At 28.3% G+C, this 20,023-nt stretch overlaps 1 protein-coding gene across 1 annotated transcript in view; it reads left to right on the top strand.

The window, feature by feature from the left end:
* Positions 1-20,023, top strand: part of LOC107439278 (uncharacterized) — a 103,969-nt gene that overhangs the window by 6,033 nt on the left and 77,913 nt on the right. Inside the window, exon 4 of the mRNA XM_016051811.4 lies at positions 4,619-4,765. Coding sequence (XP_015907297.3) covers positions 4,619-4,765 — 147 coding nt within the window. The remainder of the gene's footprint in view (positions 1-4,618; positions 4,766-20,023) is intronic.

Raw genomic sequence — 20,023 nt, 5'->3', positions numbered from 1 at the left:
AAGTGAGTATTTATTTATTTATTTTCTTCAGAACTCTGAAATTGCTTGCTTGTCTCTGGGTTTAACTTTTTTCTTTTTTTTTTAATTTACAAATTCTTTTTTAATTTGTCACCTTACCTTTTATAAAATAAATTCTTAAAACACTTTTATCATTTGAACTTTCTCCTTGCAGGAATTTAAAATTTTTCAATTTCTATCAACTTTTTTTGATTTGTAATCTATGTGACAATAAGTTTTGTAGAATATATTTAAACTGTTAAAGGTTTATAGTGTATCATGTATTTTGTGTTGAATATTCTTTTCCTCCCCATAAAAATATTTTTAGGTTTCATAATTTTTTCTACTCTTATATTCATATATGCATTGGCAATAAAATATTTTTTCTCACAAAGAAGTGAGTGTGTGTTTTTAAATTTTTTAATCACATTTTGCGCACTGTTTGTGATATTTTTGGCATCTCAACTTAATTTACTGTATCAAGTTGAAAAGTGTTATTTAATAGATCAGAAAGCTGTTTAAAAACACTTAATTATGAAACCAAATAGGAATAACATATCATGCTGGGATATTTGCATACGATGAATATGTCTCTGAGGATAATATTAAAACTCAGAATAGGAAAGTTGTCTTGATTTAAGGTTCAAAAATATACCAATTATTCAAAAGCTCAAAAAAGGGTGTGCTGTTGACAATTGATGACAAATACCATCAGTGAGATGCTGAAAAAAAAAGAATAAGAAATAAACTATGAATCAAGCACATAGAAACTAGTAGACTAATGCAAAACAAACAAAAAACAGGGAATTCTAATTACATTTAAGGAAAAGAGAAGAAAAATATTTTAAGCTATATAGACTTATTTTTTTTAGTTAATCTTCCAGAAACACCCATCATTTTAACTCTGTTATTTAATTTATGCATTAGTTAAAGAAAAATTTAATAAAATTTAAAAAGTAGTAGTTAGGCTTAATTGATTTTTGAAATAAAATACCTGCAGTTTTATTCTGCAAGGATTTAGGAGGGTTAATATATTGTTGTGAGTGAATGATGCAACACACTAATCACAAATTTTAAAACAATACTGTAGCAATATTCATTACAAAAAATCAGTTTAATATTTATTTTCTGAATTCTATATTTTAGCAATCTAAAATTATAAATACAAGTTTATAAACTTGTTTCTCATTTTCTCAGAAATAATTTTTTTTATTTTAATTCAATAGTGGAGACAACTAAAAGAGTGACATGTATTTTCGTTGCATACGATAAATATAAATTGAAAAATAATTATTTCGTTTTTATTATTTTTAAAATGCCTTATAATGCTTAAATCTTAATCCAATCGTAAAGTACATTGGAGACAATGAAGTGAATATTTTTGTGAGAATGACCCAAATAGTAAATACATATAATACTGATCTAAAAGATGAATAAGTTTCTAGGCAACCCGTTCTGAGTAATTTTGAAGTTTTTTATCAAGTCAAACAAAGGATATTATTAACAACAAATAATAAAGTGCAGATTGGTTTGTTTTCTATTTTTAAAATAAAGTTGAAAAATTGTATTATAAAAAACTGTAATTATGATAATGATTTTAAATATATTTCAATCTAGTGTTCCAATGTTTTCATAAGAACAAAAGAATGTTCTTCAGTGTTATAAGAAATTTTGCTTCAGACCAATCTATTCCTTATCAACCTGCCTTTGTAAGTGGCAATTTTCATGGTTCAAAAGACCATTTCTGAACTGCTACTTCATTACTACAGTGAACTCTCGCTACTACGATATCCGATACAACAATAACTCCCTCTATTACGATAATGTTCAGTGGTCCCGCCAAACTTGCATATGGATTAATGTTATCTTCCTCTCAATATAACGATATTCTCTGAAGCAGTAAACCTCTGTAAAACGATTTTTTTTTCAAATTTCAACATTATTTTCTATTTTTTTTATTGGTTTTCAGATAATGTAAAATGCCTTTTTGTCATCTTTTACCATTTTTTTCATCTTTTCTGATAAAAGGGTCACTTCTGGTTATGATCTTTCACCCCACTGTTATTTCTTTTCACATCAGAGAATGGCTTTTGTATTCAAATTTCATTCCCCCACTGTTGAGGTACTTAGACCACCCTAAGAGCTTCATGTTTTAGAATTGCCTCCCTCAGTTCTTAAGAAATCACCATTGTAACATCATGAGTCATAAATGACCACACACATCACAGTAACACCTGCTACCCTGAGAAGGTACTGTTTCTGTAGAAGGTGGGTGGAGCACGTTTATTGAAATTGAGGGGGAGAAAAAAATGTATACTGACCATTGGTCATCGTTCATCACTGTCACTTAATCCCTGATTTAAACTACACCTGGTGTTTTCATGAGCTAGCGCAAATTCTACGATCAGAGCTTTTCGCATTTAGTGCTGCTAACATTTTCAGCTTGGTGAGTCTTCAGTGAATTGGATATTTTTTACTAGTGTAATTTAGCATAAGATGGCAAGGAGAAAGCAACTTTCATTTCAAGATAAACTTAACGTTATTAAAGATATTGATGATGGAATGAAACAGATTGATGCAGCTAGAAAATACGGATTATCTCAATCTACAGTTGCAACGTTTCTAAAGAAAAGAAAACAGATCGAAGATACTGTAAGTTCAAATTTAATTAATCCAAAGCGTAAACGACTAAAAGTCGCAACTAATGAAAACACTGATGCTGCCGTCTTAAAATGGTTTCAAGAGATGAGAGCAACAAATATCCCGATAAATGGGCCCTTGTTATGCACACAAGCACGTAAATTCGCAGTCATGCTAGCGAACGAAACTTTTAAAGCTAGTAATGGTTGGCTAATGCGTTTTCGGGATCGACATGGAATAACTTTCCAGGAAGTTCACAGAGAGAAAAAATCTGCTCCGATTAACGAAGCAAATGAATGGAAGCAAGAGAATATGACAGATATTCTTCAAAAGTATAAACCAGAGAATGTTTATAACGCAGATGAAGCTGGGCTGTTTTTTCAACTCCTTCCCGATCGAACATTGGCATTTAAGGGTGAAAAATGTTACGGCGGAAAAAAATCAAAGCAGAGATTGACTGTTCTTCTGTGTGCCAATAGCACAGGGACACACAAAATGCAACCTCTTGTTATCGGCAAATCATTGAAGCCGAGGTGTTTCAAGAATGTGAAATGTCTTCCCGTGGAATATAAAGCCAATAAAAAAGCTTGGATGACTTCTAAGTTTTTTTCTGAATGGTTGTTGATGTTAGATAAAGAAATGAAAAAGAGGAGGAAAAAAATTGCTTTATTAATTGATAACTGCACCGCTCACACCTCAATTCCAAAACTACACAACGTCGAAATTGTTTATTTCCCGGCCAACTGCACTTCGATTTTGCAGCCACTCGACATTGGCATAATCAAGTGTTTCAAAGGATACTACAGGAAGCGTTTGGTTGAATCGATACTTGTCAACATCGAAAATAAAGTAGAAGATCCTTTTAAAACTGTGAATGTCAAGGAAGCATGTGATATTATTGCTGGTAGTTGGTGGGAGGAAACAGAAAAAACTATTCAAAATTCTTGGAAAAAGGCCGGTTTGTGTGTCTTGGAAGATGAAATTGCTTCTAATAGTGAAGAAAATTCCACAGACAGTGATCTTTCAGATAATCAAGAATTTGTTTTGAATCTTCAAAAATCTTTATCCCAACTTGAGAAAAAAATGGGTAAAACATATGGTGTTAACGTGGAGGACTATTTAACTGCCGATGACGATCTCACAATTTTCGCAGGAGTTAGTGATGAAGAGATTCTCTCTGAAATTACGGATGAAATGGAAAATAATGATGAGGAAGAAGATGGTGATGATGATCCATGTGTATCACAGTCCGTATTGTCACCCCATGAAGCTCTTCAATCCGTAAAATCTCTAAAGACATTTTTCTCAAGTCTTCCATACACAAATGAAAATCATTTTCGGGCATTGGACTCAATGCATACTTTGTTGGTTGACTTAACAGTCAGAAAAATGAATAAACAAACAAAAATATCAGATTTTTTTCAATAAAAATGTTTTTTTAAGGTAAGTTTACAATCTTATGTTCTGTATTTATATCCATTGTTTTTAATGCTTAACCGTAATAAACACTTTGCAAATTAATTGTTTCGATAATATATAAATATATTTATAGTTAATGAATATATAACATTAAATTTCAAAAAATCTTATTGCGTTCCAGAATTATGTGAGCCCTCGATATAACAATATATCCCTCTACAACAATATTCTTATTTGGTCTGCAAAATATTGTTGTAGCGAGGTTTTACTGTATTAAGCATTAATTGCAAAATTATATTTAAAACATACTTTATCTTGAGTAAGAAAAAGTGTTGAAAATTGAATTAAAGCTTGAGATAGAAAGTTTGATCTTGAGGATGTTCTTTTTTTTGTTTTTAGTATAAGATATATATTTAATCAGCTGTCTTTTTTAGGAAAATTATAATTATAAGGAAAAGTGTATTATCACTTAAGCTATAGTGCTTCTTTAGAAATAATAATATTTTTAATGTTTAATGTCTACAATTTATAAAAAAATGATTTAATATATCTCTCTCTTTAGAGTGTCCTAATGGCTCATGCTTTACGTCGAATCTCATTTGCAACATGTGATCCAGAACATCATCAATTTTCTTTTCTTGCCCGTGAGCCTAATGGACCTTACAATCTACAATTTTGTCACTCATTTTTGGCTAAAGATTTAAAAGTAGTAAGTGTTATTTAGCTTCCATTTTGATTCCCTCATTATGCACTGGTGTTCAGTGAACTTTATACTTTATATCGTTATATTTAGACATCTCAAATTAAAAAAAATATGTAAAGTAGTACAGTGACAGAGTTCAGGAGTAATAGTTATACTTATCAATCTAAGTTATACTAAGAGAAAAAGTTTTACTAATCAATTTTAAATATCCAATTTTTTCCAATAAAGGACTAGATAAATACAAATGTAAATATAATATGAAATTTCTGTAAATAAAAACTTTCTATAAATAAAAAAAATGTTTTAGACTGTAAATAGCTTTCATATAGGATACCAATGCAAACATGTCATAGGTAGAGTACTATCAACACATAATGATATCATTCACAAGTATTGCAGCGTATAGATTTGGCACTTTTAATAAATAATCCTTCAGGCATATTAAAATTCAAGTTTCAAAGTTAATAGTTTCTAAGAAGATTTATATATATAGGAAAGGATTTGTATGGTTTTTCACAAAAAAGTAAGAAATAATTTATTCATTGTAACTCATAAGAATTGAGTTGATATAGTCTGAATAAGTTTTCGAGATGCGATGTTCATATTATACCAAATACATGCCAATTGTTAAAACACCTGCAAATTACAAATTTTTAGAAACCGGAAATTCTAAATTCTTACTTGCTGACAATTTCACTTATCTTGGTTCAAATATTAATGCCTTAAACGATATAAGCACAGAAATAAAGAGACACATTAGAGCAGCTAATCGATGCTTCATGGCTTAAGTACATTTCTAAAGTCAAAATTAATTGAATGATGAACAAAGATAATGCTATATATATAAAACTATGATTAGACCTGTCTTAACTTATAGATCTGAAACACAGTCTTTAACTAAATCAGTAGCAAACCTGCTTGTTATTTTTGAAAGAAAAGCTTTGAGAAAAACTTTCGGTGGTATAAATGTGGATGGCTTATGGAGAGGACATAATTTCGGGCTATATAGCTATTCAAAGAAGCTGATATCAACAAATATATCAAAATAAGTAAATTAAAGATTGCTGCTCACGTCTGTGGAATGGACCCTTCTTCCTTGACATTTACGATCTTTAATTACAAACCAATGGGAACTAGAGTTAGAGGTAGGCCTAAGATCAAATGGCTTCAATTTGACGAAGAGGGTTTTAAAATCCTAAGAATCTATCTTGAGAAAAATCTTAAAGAAAAGAGCAGAATGGAGGAAGGTTCTGGCCCACAAAGGGCTATCATGCCAATAGAAGAAGATCTTCATTTTATGTAAAGTTTGGTTTAAAATGTGCTTTAAGAATTTCTTATAAAATTTTTAAAGAAAGCAGATAAAAAGTAGGTGGTTTGTTTCATGATATTATTGTTATTCGAAAACCAGATCTCTGTGTCAGAGAGGAGACAAAATACTGAATACAATAAAAAAAAGTTAAAAATAGCATTTATACAAAATAAATCTGTGACTTTATATAAATTGAAGAAAAATATAATTTACTACCACTTACTTAAATGATTCTACAGTGCATGTCTAATTGTTAACTTTATATGGTTTTTTTAAAAAATGTTCTTTCTAACATTAAAATTCAGTTTTATTTTCCACTAAAATAGATTCAAAAACATTATTTAATATTACATTCAGGCATATTTTCTCTACATACAAGTTATTTTGATTGCTGCTTTCAAACTAAGTGATAGAGCAATTTTAAAGTGTATGGTGCCATTTCAAAGTTTGTCTCTTGTAGAAAATATTAATGTTTTTTTTCTGAAATTATAAATTTCATGATGCAAATAAACTAATTTCTGAATCATCCTGTTTAGCATTAAACTTCAATCACATTTTTATCTAAAATTTGAACTTTTAATTTGCACTAAATTAAAATTGCAGCTTAATTTTGAAGTACATGACATTTTAAAGGATTGACTCTAGTAGAATATATTGATGTTCCAAAAATATGTGTTTTGTTATACATATGCATGAAATAAATTTCTAATGGGTTTTTTGTAATGTTAAAAATTTTGTCGTTTCTACAAAATATGAGACTTGTAAATCAAATTTTAGACAAAGTTACATTTCAACAATGAAATATGTGTCATCCTTTTTAAAAATGACTTTTTTGGAAGATGAGATCCAAAAACATGCGAAATTATTATATTTTTGACAGCAACAAAAAACAGTTAATCTTGGATTATAAAACTTGTCTTCTAAGTCAAGTCAACAAAATTTCATTTAAGATCGAGTCTGATTTTTCCTCTTATGCCAACCTTTGAAGCCTGATACTCATGAACTACAAGTTTTGTGTTGTTCACACAGTATGAAGTCATGTTGATAAAAATCGTAGTCATTTTTTAATTTATTATGATTTTATCAATTTTAGTTAAAATAACTTTATTATTTAAAATTCTTTAACTTAAAATTCTAAACACCAAAATGAAAAAAAAGAGGTTTATTTTTTAAAGTTTAATTTAATTGCATTTTTTAAATTATATTTTTGATCATTCAGCGTCCTTTTGACTGGCTGGGGCATATAAAGCATTTATTGCTACTATTCAGCCTGAATAAATTTTTAGACTGTGTTAAATGGTTACTTCCATCATTTGTGCATCTTATAGCACCTTCTCAAAGGAAAATCTTGATTCAGTTCTGAAATTTTTAAGAGTATCTATTTCCCAAATTAAATTTAAGTTAAATGTAATCATAATAAATACATTTATTATGATTACATTTAACTTAAATTTAATTAATAGTATATTTATAACTAATTAATAGTTAATAGTATAGTATATTTTAACTTAAATTTAATTAATAGTATATTTATAACTAATTAATAGTTAATAGTATAGTGTATTTTAACTTAAATTTAATTAATAGTAATAACTTAAATTTAATTAAAGCTCTATCTTATATTTAATTCAGGAATATTATATAAAGACCTAACAAAATTTAACGAATTTCATGCCAAAATTAGATGAGTTTAAGATGATGCTATTATGGAAAATGAAACAATGCCGTTAATGTTTTTTAAAATGATAGATACTTGAGATCTTGTTTCTTTTGAATTGTATTCTTATGTTTTTGTTTCTTTATTTTGAGCTATATTCTTTTTTTTTCTATACTAATTTTTTAAAAAGAAAATATTTTCTTTTTTAAAAATTAATATAGAAAATCATAGGTCTAAATTTTAATTCCTTCGAGATGCTGACTATTAAAACAAGTATACAAGACATATACAAGAATTAATCTTGATCATCAACAATGATCAATTTTAATTTAATTTTTAAAATGATTTCAGTTTCAAATTCACCCATCTAACATTAAGTAACTTATTTTAAACGAACATAAAAAATTGTCTGTGCAAGTTTTTCATTATGCTATTCATGCAGCATTATTTTCTATAAAAACAAATATAGATATTTTATCATGTTAAAATTTAAAAAAATTTTGTTATGTTGAACTGAAAAAAAAAATAAACTTAATATTCACATTTATGTGAAAATATGTTATTTTTTTGTAAGTTTACATCTAATTCAACTCTAACAATTCTTTTTAACTCTAATTAATTCTATGTAATTGCTTATACAGTGTGCAAAATAAGGAAATGGGTCAACCAAAACTCTTAATCTAATGATAAGATTTTTGTTTACTAACATGTAATTTTAATCATTTAAAGGATTAGCCTTAAATAATTATTTGTGCAAACGATATTTTTTGATTACGAACTATAAAAACGTACTTTTTCTGAATAAACACTCTTTTTCCAATGGATTTTAAGTATTGATCCTCAAATAATAAAAGTAGCTGCAGTTCAGAAAATATGGTCCCATAATTTATTCAGGGGAATGATCAAATGTTTCACCCTTTTTATGTTAATTTTGCTTTCTATGTGTTTATCAATTTTGCTGGAACTATTTAAGCTAATCTGAAAGTTTTAATTCAGAATTATAAAGCTTGTTTTTTGAATGATAGCTGATAACATGATTGCTTGTACATTGCACAAAATAGAGAACTGGATCAACCGAGACTCTTAATCTATTGATAAGATTTTTGTGTACTAACATGTAATTTTAATTATTTGAAGGATTAGACTTAAATATTATTTTGTGCAGATGATATTTCAAATTGCAAACTATGAAAACATACTTTTTTTTGTATAAACATCCGTTTCCGACTGATTTTAATTATGGAATCTCAATTAACGGCATTAGCCTCAATTTGGAAAATACTATCCTAATTTTTAATTCAGGAAAACGATCAAATATTTAACCTTTTTAATGTTAATTTAGCTCTCTATGTCTTTAGCAATCCTGCTGGAACTATTTAAGCGAATATGAAAGTTTTTGCATACAAATGTAAGACTTATTTTTTAAAAGATAATTCTATGAAAAGAATAATTTTAGTATTTTTTCATTAATTTAATAATAATTGAGAAATTTTTAGATTATAAGGATTTAAAAATTTACACTATTTAAAATCATGTTATTAGTAGTAGAAAAATTTGAAATTTGGAAGAATAGATTAAATAAATTTCTGGGTAATTACATTTCATAAAGTGCAGTAGATTTAATTTTTTTATTTCTCGAGAACTTGGATTGATACCTTTCACATTTAGGATTTTGTTTTTTATAATTACGTAGTTGGAAAAATTCATTATCATAAAAGTTTATATATCTAATAACTAAAATTTTTATGTTTATTAACTTCAATTATAATTTTAAAAAAATACTTTTTTTTTATGAAACGTGCGTACTTCATAAAAATGAGAGTTTTGAATGCGAGCAAAAACCTTGAAATCGTTTTAATTGTTCCAGAGATATGGTGGAATACGCAAAAAGTAGATAACAATTCGATGTTTAAACTTTAGACCTCTCTCCTGACTAAACTAATGGGACCTATTTCTCATATTGCGGCTACCTCCCCTATTTTGATATTCAAGAATCTTAATCCATCAAAGCTTTGTTTATTTAGAAAAAGTACATTTCTGTTAGGGATGCAACGAATATTCGGCCACTATTCGGTATTCGACCTATTCGGCCTAGCCGAATACTGAAATTGTTTGGCCGAATAATGAAGTATATGCTATTATTAATTATGCAGCTATTATTAATTATTTAGATTTGTGAAAGCCTTATTGTTGGCATCAAGATATTTAAAATATTACAAAAAATACATCAAGTTGTTAAATTTTTTTTAAAATATAAAAAGTTTAAAAAAGAAAATTTGTTAATATTTATTTCATTTTTAATTTAAAATTTGAAAATTATTTAATTACAAAATTAAAATTTCAAAAGTGAAACTTTTTGAAAAGTTCTTAATTTTCTGAGTTTTAATAATTTTTCTGACAAAAAAGAAAGTTAAGAATACATTTAACAGTAGTAAGTAATGAGTTCTTATCTTAAATAAAATAGCATATAAATTACAAGTATAACTATAACTAAAATATGCTATTATTAATTATTTAGATTTATAAAAGCCATATTGCCTTGTTATTGGCATCAAGATATTTAAATTATTACAAAAAATAAATCAAGTTGTTAAAATTTTTTTAAATATACAAAGATTAAAAAAGCAATTTTGCTAATATTTATTTCATTTTTAACTTAAAATTTGAAAATTACTTTAATTACAATCAAAAGGGAAATTTTTAAAAAGTAAGTATTTGGCCACTGAATATTTGGTATTCGGCCCCATCACTATTTGTTACATCACTAATTTCTATGTCGTCTGATTTCTGATTCTGATTTTGTAACTTAAAATATCGTCTGCACAAATTAATTAGTGTATTTAAATAATTAAGGTATGCCATGCCTTATGACGTGAATTTTGAACTGAAGATCAAAATGTATTATGGTGTCCTAAGTTTTATTGTACACACTTTATGTACGTAGGTAGGTTGTAAGAAATGTAAAATAACAATATCACAAAAAAAAACTTTTAAATATTCATAATTACTCTGCCTATATTTTTTTAAAAATCAATTTAGAATATCAGTTTAAAATGTTCTCAGTAAATTTTTAAGCCGTTTAAATTTAGATCACGCTAAATCAGGGGCCACCCAACAGTTTTGATCATTGATCCTCAGAAATTTTTTAATTTTCTTATCGACCCTCTCTATGAAAATTGATAAAAAAAGAGAAAAAAAAACCCTGTTTTTTAAATGATTAATTTTATTTTGACAAAATCAAATTTTGCACATAAATTAATGGGAAGAATATGCTTGATGACACTCAGCTAGATTAGCAATATTTGATTCGAATTTGCTTGTTTCAGTCTTAAATCGCCTCGAAGCTCCACATTCAATTTATTTGTCTGCTTTTTTAAAATAGAATTAACTTGACAGAAGCCAGATTAAACTATATATGAGCTGGGGAATGTAATTAAAAAAGGAAAATACGCCATGACAAAATTTTAGATATTTGTATGCTAAATTTATGTTTGGCCCACAATTTACTCACAGTTAAATTATTAAAAAGCCAATTTGCTTTAAATGTCAACTAGTAGTTCAATGACTGCATCTTCAAGGCTGTAACGAACGATAGATTTTTTTTGAGAGAGGGGGGCAAAATACAAAATTACCCGACTTAAACTAACTTAAAATCTAATTAATGATCAATTTAAAACACCTCTGAGAGTTTTAGTTTTTTTATATATAATTATTATTTTTTTTTACAATTCATTTTAACTGATATATTACTATTGATAATAAAATGTATCTAGATTGCATCCTGCAGTGGACTGATGGTTAAGACACGGTTCCCAGCAGATTACCGAAGTCAAGCATCACTGGCTATGGTTAGTGTGCTGGTGGGTGACCACTTGGATCAGTCTGCGTAGGGACCGAGGGTGTGCGGTATTGGTCCTCGTTAAACTGTGCTACCGTAAAGTGCTCGACTTCGCGCGCAGGTCGTCGGGCTACCGAAGCGGGGGTGCCATCCCCTACGCAGAGGATCAAAATTGTGATGGCATGTCTTCGGATCATCCTCCGGGATGTTTCCCAGACCGTCGCCTACAGCCCATTGTGCAGCTTTAGTGCGACGTAAATTAACAACAACAACAAAAAGTATCTAGATTGCAATTCTTCTCATAATCACATAACAATCTCGAACATTTTTGCGTTAAAATAATGCATCAGTGGATAAACAGTAAAGATCTAAAATAATTGTTGTTTTGGTTAAAAAAGAAAAGAATACTTTGTATTCTTAATAAATCAAACATAAATGAAATTTGAAGAATTAAAATTGAAAAATGGGATAAAAGAAATGTTGTTTTTAGTTATTGCGATGAAAAACCGATCCCTTCAAAAAAATAAAATTCGTATAAACACAAAATCAAATTTATGCAGCAGTTCTACTTACGCGCATCAATCTAATCAACTGCGAAAGCAAAAAAAGTTATTACGCATAATTTTCCATGCTAAAAAAAAGAAAAAAAAATTGATTACAATATAGACCTAGGTAACAGAAAAATTAATGATAGTAAAATATTGTCTTTTACCTGCCAACTAGCTGTTTGAAAAAAAAAAAAAAAAAAGGCCAGGAACCAAGTCCGACCTAAAAATGTTTTTCGATTTACTTTTTTTAGGCCGACTTTTGTTTTTTAATGCAGCTTTGACAGAGAAAAGCGAAAATATGATTCGGAATATTTTTTCAGTCGGCCTCCTTGCTAATTATTATATATATATATATATGTATATATATATATATATATATATATATATATATATATATATATATATATATATATATATATATATATATATATATATATATATATATATATATATGTAACAAAAGGGCTACATCCCTGCTATCATTGTTGTATTCAGCTTGAATGATTCAGTCGTAAGCCATTATAAGTTCTAAAAAGGTTTATTTGAAGGTAGGCTGGTGGTTACAACAGTTCACATTCCCACTCCACAAGGGAGGGGGTGTGGACAAAACTCCGGATGGTTCCGGCAGATCTTTTATGGAACACATTATTCAGCAAGAGACATGCGAAAACAATCGTTCTCACATTAAATACTTACAGATTTAGAGGTGAAAAGGCTCAGTCAGTGCATAGTTTGTAACTTTACGCATCATTGATAATCATTTAATGCTTCCTAATATAGAAGTGAAAGAGGGACAAGATTCTAAAAATAACTCCTCCTTTGAAATATAAATCTAATTATAATTCAATGGGGGCCGTTCAAAAAGTACGTACACAAAAATGGCGAAATTTTAACCCCTCCCCCCTTTCGTACTTTACCGTACATAAGGTCTTACTCCCCCCCCCCTTAGAGTACGTACATTTTACTAGTCTACCCCCCTTTTTCATAAAAATTGAAATAATTATGTTTTAAATAAAATTAAATATTTATTTAAGGAGTGTGTAGGAAAAAGTCAAATTTAAATTTGGTGTATGCTTATAATGTACGTACTTTGTATAATACCTCCCCCCCTCCCATCGTATAAAACCGTACAAAATAGCAAATCCCCTCCCCACTTCGGGATGTACGTACTTTTTGAACGGCCCCTTACTTAATGTAAGTATACTTAATAATTTGACCGTTTTTTAATGTCTCGTGGTAATCGTAGACAATCAGAATCAAGCCGATTGAAAAAAAACTTAATAGGTTTATCTGTTGTTAGGCGGACTAAGAATATTCCTCTATAAGTGTGGAGGGCAATTTGCTGATTTTCAGGACTAATTTCACGCTTCCCCTAAGTCAAGTAAGATTTGGATTACGGCTAAAATAAGGGTGGTAAAAAACAAACAAACTAAATGTTGGTCATTTGTTATCAACGAATACAATATAAAATTGGATTTTTATATATTTGGCGTAAAAATGCGAAGTGAGCCCCCAAATTTAATTTTCAGGATTATGTCCGAAATAAGGGTGGTCAAATGAAACAAAAATATTGTCATTTATGGTCAAAAAGTGGTCAAACGAATACATTTTGAATTTTTGATTTTCCTAATTTTCGGGGACTATCTTCGCATAGCTGACAGTTTTTACAATGGTGTAACTATGTGGCAGCAAATATTCATAGATTAGTTCTTTGAAGTTTGTTCCGTTAGAAAAGAGATGGCGCCACGGGATCAAAACGTTTCAAGGAAACTGTTTTGATTGCACAATAGATCTGTAGTACTCAACGTGGGGGAGTGGGCGATTTCTCTGTTCAATCAGGGAGCGATGAATATTCAAAAGAAAATAGAAAAGAACAATTAAACGCGATCGGAGGTTGTATAAGGAACGAACACCGTTGGCTGAAATTTCGTCACAATCGTGGTGATTTTTTTAGTTTTATAAAGAAAGAAGAAATAAATATCAAAATTACCTTATCCTAACACTCAGATCTCTCTGACAGAGATTGATATGAGAATTTCATTCTCTGCTTCACACAGCCGCACTTTTCCCGCGACTTTTCTGCATTTTTCAGGCATTCTGGTGGAGTGTCTGCTTTTTTTTTCCAATTTAATTAAAAAAAAAATAATCCTCCTTTTTGAAGAAAGCTCATCGTTTTCAAATTTCCGAGAAAGAAAAATTATTCGTTTTCATACGTTATCCTACCTATGCAAACACGATTTAAAGATGAACAATAGAGTTTTTAAATTTTAATTATCAAGTTTTTCAATTTTCACAGATTCCAATTAAAGAAAGTAAATATGTACTCTTGATTTAATTATTTTCCTTCAAGTATCGGTTCTTTTTTGAAAAAAAGAAAAAATGCAAAATTCAGTATTATCGAGGTTTATTAGTGACAACTCATGGATTTTTAAGAAGAAAAAAGAAAAAAGAATGGTGATAGATAGCAATTAACATTTGGGGGAGGGGGCGATAGGTGATAATCAACATCTAAAGCAGTAGAGGTAAGCGATAGGCCGAAAAAGGTTGGAAAAAACTGCAATAGGTAATTGTAATTTATGAACAGTGCGAAATTTTTTTATTTTTTTTACTGTCCTTGAATTTGAATTTTTATAACTTTTGATTTAATGCCTAATGATCGGATTTTTATTATCATAATTTTTTTATTTCTGAGTGCATCAGAAATTTTCATTAACAATTTCATTAGTTTAATAGAAGCTACTAAATCAATAATTTTCGACAAAAAACTACACTTATTAATTTCAAAACACAAAAGAAAAGTTGACGGGAATCATGATTTAATTAAATTTCTTAAATAAAATTTGATATGAGCATAAAAAAAAGTGAGAAATTTCATGCGAGGCATTCCCTGCATCAAGAATGCTTCTCTCGCCATTTCCGAAGTTATGATTCAGATGTGATTATTAAAATAAGGGAAAGATTTCTTTTTTAAGAGGAATTTATTTAAAATGTTTTTATTTTTTTTAACTATAAAAGATATTTTTTTATTTTAAATAATGTTTTTTTGTGGAATGTTCTGAAACGATTCCTTGTATTATACAAGTTTTTCTCGCTATTTTAACAGATCTGATTCAGATTCGCTAATTGAGGTAAGTGTGTGTGTGTGTGGGGGGGATATTAAGAACGTGTTTCTTTCTTTATTAAGAGGAAGCTTATTTCAAATGTTTTTTTTTAAAATTTTTTTTATGAAAGATATTTTATATTTTATTTCAAATAATTTTTGTTGTAGAAGGAGCTGAGACGATTCCCTGCATCATAAGCGTTTCCTCGCTATTTTCCATTTTATTTTCTAATTACGTTTTTCTATAGAATGTGCTAAAACGATTCTTAATAATATGGACATTTTTCTCACTATTTTATCTGTAATGATTCAGATTCGCTAATTATGGTAAAGAGGAAGGGATTTTCCGTGTATTTTTATTTATTTTTTCATTTTAGATGCAGCAGTGGCGTGCCAACTTTTTTTTGGCTGCGAGGGGGGGGGGGGGCGAGCCAGCGCAAACTGTTGGAGTTATAAACTTCGGCCATTTTATTATTTTAAAATCAGTTTTATTATTTTGATGTTGTTATTAAAATTAGTTATTATTTCATTTAAAATAGCTATTTCATCGCATTAATATGTGTTATAGTTTCATAAATTATTTCGGGTGTTTATGACGACTATGATTTAATTATTACATTCACACTATCAAAATAGTTAAAAAAAAATTATTTTTGAGTTGGAAACAAATTAAAAGGAAAATTAAATGTGAAAAATTTTAATTAATGTTTTTTATAACTTAACTCCTTTAAATCAGTTAATACTGAGCAATACATTTTATTGATACATTTTGATCATAATTGTCATAAAATGGTTTTTCGCTCCTCAAAAACAGTTTAATTAAGCATAATTTGTGATTTCTATTTTGATTCAGGCATAAACTGCAAAAAGAGATTTCTCAAAATTGAGCTAAATGTGCCAAAATAGTTTCGAAGAAATTATTAGTTGAATTTGAAACAAATATTGATCAATATTGATCAATTGAGCAAAATGCTTAGTCTCAAAAGCGATGTAAAGAAAGAAATGTGTTCGCTGGCTGCTGGCAGGATTCGAACCAAGGAGCACCCGACCTCTAGTAGGATGCTCTAATCAAATCACCATACTTGTACAGTGCTCAAAAAAGGAAGGAAAAAGAAACGGACCACCCTGAATAACTTTTGATCTAATGGTCGGACTTTCACGTTCTAGGTACGTTCTTAATAGCTCGAGAAGGTGACCTCAAATAAGTTAATTAATAAGTGCAGACGATATTTTAAGTAACGAAATAAGACAAAATAACGTACTTTCTCCGAATAAACATACAAATTTTTGACATACCATAATTCGACGGATTCAGATATCTGAGCATCAAAATATAAGGGGCAGCTGCAATCTGGGAAAAAGGGTCCGGGAGAACTCTCCAAAGTTTGGACCCCTTAATGTTACTATAACTTTTTGCGTATTTCGCTATATCTCGAAAACTTTTTAAGTGAATTGAAAATTTTTTGCAATTCTTTTATCCAAGGATAAAGCCATGAAAAATTTATTTTTCATAAGCATTCATTATTTTTTATTATTTTATTTAATAATGGTCGAAACATTTTCGAAAAGTATGGTATACGATATTTTTAATCATTTTAATCACGATTCGATCACGATAATGGTATGCGATTTTTTGAATAATTTTTTTTAATCATTTGATCATTTTAAAGAATATAATTTCGCATGACAAAATCTAAAATTAGAGCGAAATCGGTCGAATAGTTCCTGAGTAATCCAATTTTAAATATCTGGCTTTTTTGAAATTAAATTTTTCAGGAACTATTCAACCGATTTCTCTCAAATTTTGTATTTTTCCAGGTAAAATTACATTCTTTAAAATGATGCAAAAAATTTTATTCTTAACTTTTCAAAATTTTTCGACCATTATTAAATAAAATAATAAAAAATAATGAAATTTACAAAAATTAATTTTTTACATGGAATTATCTTTGGATAAACGAAACGAAAAATTGTGCGCAGAAAAATTGTATACTTTACTCTTCAAAATTTTTCGACAATAAAATAATAAAAACTAATGAATTTTACTAAAAATAATTTTTTACATGGAATTATTTTTGGATAAACGAATTAAAACGAAAAATTGTGCGCAAAAATTTTTCAATTCGCTTAAAAAGTTTTCGAGATATAGAGCAATACGCAAAAAGTAAAGTTAACATTAAGAGGTCCGAAGTTTGGAATGCTCTCCTGATCCCAATTCAGGTCCCAATTTCAGGTTAATCTCCTGGTCCCAATTTCAGGTTAAATAATCAGGAGATCGTTAATTTTAATTTCACTTTTGCTTATTTAGTTATATTATTAATATTTTAAAAACTTTAAAGCGAATGGTATGTAAGTCATGATACATGACAGGAAGACAAAAGTTCTCGAGATCGAACGAAGTTCGCAAAAAGTGAAATTTACGTTAACATTTAGACCATTTTTCTGACTAAACTATTGAGACCATTCTTTTCGGATTGCAACTCTCCATATGTCAATGCTGGCTATGATTTTTTGTTTATATCCTCGAAATAAACTATTATTAATAGTAATTCTGTTGAGATTTCTCAAAATTGTCAGGGAAACGCATGAGCAAGTGGAACTTAGGGCATGGCTTTTCATTTTAAGAGATCCAATAATTTAATTATTAGGTGAGAAATATACACTAAATGCGTTAATTATAAAATGAACGTTCTTATAAGATGGCTCTCAATTCCTATTTTGTCCGTAGCCTTCATTCTTTTCCCTCTATCGAAATTTTAAAATATATGATCAATATTGTTTCTTTTTTTTCATGCTTCGATGGTTAATATCACTTTCGCATACTTTTGCGGAATAATTTTTTCATGAGTAACTGGTTTCCCGAATATAGATTAGAAAATGCGCTAAAATTAATTTTTAAAGGATTGGTTAATTGAGCTAAATATTAAGGTTTCATTAAGCTCTGTTTACGTATAATATGGTTACCATGTGAGATAAAAGTGAAATATCAAAATTGGAAAAGAATAATAACAATTGGAACTGATTCTATTCATTCTAAAAAGTATAGATTCTTTAATTTTTTTAAAATTTTTTTAACATAGCAATTTTTCAGACATTTTTAGTTCATATCTGCTGTGTTATATTGACTTTAAAGTATATAAGACTAGCGCTAAAATTACTTATGCGTAATATTGCGCATAAGAGATGTAGTAAATGCAGAGAAAACATGGAAAAATTACAGAACAATGAAAAAAGGGAAAAAAAATAATGAAAAAATCCGGAAAAAATTCCGAAAAAAAGGAAAAAAAAAATGAAAATCCGGAAAATAAGAGATATAATCTTTTTATCAGCTCACACGATTATATCCGCAAAAAGAGTGCTTTCTAATATTGTATCAATATAGCTAAAGCAAAGTATATCAATACAATAATGTGAGGAGCACTCAAAAACATTTTACTAAAAATTTACAACAAATAAAATGGAACACATTAAGTAAAAATATCACTTTTACGTGATATTTTTACTTAATGACAGAAAATAAAATATAAAGAAAAAACAGAATAAAACATGAAACGAAATCTATAAAGCGAGTAGCGAATTCAAATGAACTTACATGAACAGAAAATTTTTCAAAAATGATTTAAGATATTTTCGTAACAAGATTGCCAGATTACAAAATATGAAAAATATGTATTGTATTAATATTGTGATATGCCTCATTTATTTTTTTCTTTTCAAATAGTGACATTCTTGTATTAAACTGTTCTTTAGCATTATTACTTATACACTTATATTATTTCTTGTTCATAAACCTTTGGCTATATTATTTTACTATATTAAAGCACTTTTTTTTCATTAAAACAGAAAAAAAATAGAGATTTTCTAAATTTGTCGAATGGCTTCATTACTCATTGAAAGAAAATAATTCTTAAGCATTAAAAGAAAACAATTTCTTAATTTATTTCTAAAGAATGATTTCTTTGAGCTTTGAATGTATTTTTAGAACTTTTCCTAATAAGATGTAATGAAGTAAAAGGTTTGACGCAGATAACCTTTAACGCAGATAGGACACCGCTGTCCCTTTTATATATATTTTTTATACTACTCTAATGACAAGGAAAATTATATTTTAGTATTTTTCAATTATAAAATAACAGCCTAATAGTTATTAACAAACACTGTTAGATTATCGGAATTATATTTTAACTAATAAATAAAGACCAAAAAAAGTATTTTGAATTTTTTTTCATTCATTTTCAAAAATTTATCAATAATTGATTTTGTAAAAAAAAATAAAAAAAAATCAATGATGAATAGCTGTTTCTCTAAGATTTAAATAACTGTTAATAAGTGCAAATTTGAAAAATTATTATTTGGAAGTGAGCCGTGTTTGGAAGATTTTACCTTTAACGCGGAAAAAGACACCTGTGTCATGCTGTATTTCATAATCATAAATTATTAAAATGCTAATTACAATATTTTTCACCTATTTTGACCTAAATTAATGCAAAATAATTAAAATGTGTGAAATCTATGCTTAATAAAAATTCTGCGTTTAAGGATTAATAGATTACACGAGGATACACGTTTAGAATGTTTGGTCATCACGATTTTACCAGTTTAAAACCGTATAAAAGCGTTTTCAAGGGTGCCAACAGAGAGTTTATGAGGGGGGGCAACCAGAAAAATATTTGTTCAATACATTTTTCTAAAATCGTGTAAAAAAATTTTTTTTTTCCTATAATACTTCTGTAAAATATTTTTACGAGTTATATTCAATAATTGAATTTAAACTACTAAGGCAATAATTTTGACAAAAAGTTTGTATATTTA

This window comes from Parasteatoda tepidariorum, chromosome 11, assembly GCF_982258835.1.
Source record: "Parasteatoda tepidariorum strain Cologne lab strain chromosome 11, Ptep-v5.0, whole genome shotgun sequence".
NCBI classification, from domain to species: domain Eukaryota; kingdom Metazoa; phylum Arthropoda; class Arachnida; order Araneae; family Theridiidae; genus Parasteatoda; species Parasteatoda tepidariorum.
Note: the sequence above shows the minus strand (reverse complement) of the source record. Positions and strands in the feature narration are given on the sequence as shown.